Raw genomic sequence first — 1,565 nt, 5'->3', positions numbered from 1 at the left:
GAATCGCGGGAGGTTTCGATTGTGTGCAGTTTTGCTCCCGTCTACCCGGGGATCTTTGCAGCTGTTTACCAGCAGAACACCGCAACATGGTAAAGGATCATCACAATGGCGTCCTCAAATAATATTTGCATGCCTCAGACATTGCATTCACCTTTACTGGAAGAACAGCACTGCACACTCATGTGCTCCTTGTTTTCATGTTTAGTATTTATTTTGGTAAAATGAGTATTTTGTTTTGTTTTTGTTAAAATAAGGGGGAAAAAAGACAACTACTGTTTAACAAAGTTAAAGTAAAAATGTCTTATTTCCCTAAAAGGGCTATTTCTATTATTAAGCAGGCACAACTTAACAAAATAAAAGAGTTCCTGTGCCTCAACACAATACCTCTCATTATTTGCTGTGTACTGGCATATAGCCCTGTTCCCCATGACCGCCTGCATGGGACCGGACCTTGGTCTTATTTAAAAAAAAAAAAAAAAAAGTGGACCTACAGCATTTCTAGTTGAGGACCACTGCTGTACACTGATCACCAACATCCATCTGTTTCCATTTCCCACCTGTAATATTAAGAAATGCAATGCGGTGTTTTTATTTTCTGCTTCAGGTTGACGAAAGTGAGGGTAAGGGGAGTGTCTTGGACAGGGATCCAGAGGTCCAGGCCATCATGGAGATGACGGGCAAGAAATTACATAGCCAGGGTCTCAGGGAGCCGGATGAGGACCAGAAGCACTAAAGGTCACCCTGCTGTCACTTTGTCTGGGCCCATGGAAGATCTGATGGGGATGCAAATCAGAAATTTGCCATCATCTACAGTATTTTAAGCGACTTTTAAACAGTGATTTTACGTCTTCCCAGCCTGTTATTGTAATTCATGACATTGTGTTGTACACCAGTTAATCAAAGACTGACATTGTATCTTGTATGTACAATCTAAATACAGTCATACAAACAAACTTCCAATCGCATTTCTCACAGAGGACACTTTTATGTCTGATTAACATGCCAAAAACGTTTCACTGTATGTATGAGATGTATAGTATTTATTGTATTGGATCGTCCCTTAAATTGAGAGGAAAAAAAAAACCCAGACATGAATCTCCACCTACACACAGACTTCTTCCAATCAGCAGGCGTCTAGTTTTCTAATTAACGAGTCCAAACGTTTGACTCTGTTGCTGCTTTCGAGGCAGGTGGGAAGTCAGAAATATCCCCCTCGGATTGTCCCAGTTCCAACTTTAAAGCGTTCGAGGCCACTGACAACAACAAAGATGGCTGATTCTAAAACTACATCGGAAGGCACATCGAATCCGAGACCTTTGTAATCTGAGGCGAACCACCGTGCCGCCCCAAACCTTCATTATTTCCGTAATTTATAAAAATAAAAGAAGATTGTATCTTCAAAGCATTTAATTCATTTCACCGAATGTGAACTTTGACCAAGCTGATGCAACCCCAGCTGCTGTGCTGTGAAAACTCTAGGTCCCAGTTACAGCACTGCAATAGTTCCTCCTGCTGAGGCTGGATTGCAGCACATTAATCCTGTTCCTGTGAGGGCGGAAGTAACC

The 1,565-nt window shown here is 41.7% G+C and overlaps 1 protein-coding gene across 1 annotated transcript in view; it reads left to right on the top strand.

Moving 5' to 3' along the window:
- Nucleotides 1–1,064, top strand: part of LOC109513085 (TLD domain-containing protein 1-like) — a 9,361-nt gene extending 8,297 nt beyond the window's left edge. Inside the window, exon 3 of the mRNA XM_019865301.1 lies at nucleotides 605–1,064. Within this exon, the coding sequence (XP_019720860.1) occupies nucleotides 605–733 (129 nt within the window). The 3' untranslated portion in view covers nucleotides 734–1,064. The remainder of the gene's footprint in view (nucleotides 1–604) is intronic.
- The last annotated feature ends 501 nt before the right edge of the window (nucleotides 1,065–1,565 follow it).

The sequence above is a fragment of the Hippocampus comes genome, unplaced genomic scaffold (assembly GCF_001891065.2).
Source record: "Hippocampus comes isolate QL1 unplaced genomic scaffold, H_comes_QL1_v1.1 scaffold180, whole genome shotgun sequence".
In the NCBI taxonomy this organism is placed as follows: domain Eukaryota; kingdom Metazoa; phylum Chordata; class Actinopteri; order Syngnathiformes; family Syngnathidae; genus Hippocampus; species Hippocampus comes.
The sequence above is the reverse complement of the archived record's forward strand: the minus strand, read 5'-3'. Positions and strand labels throughout refer to the sequence as shown.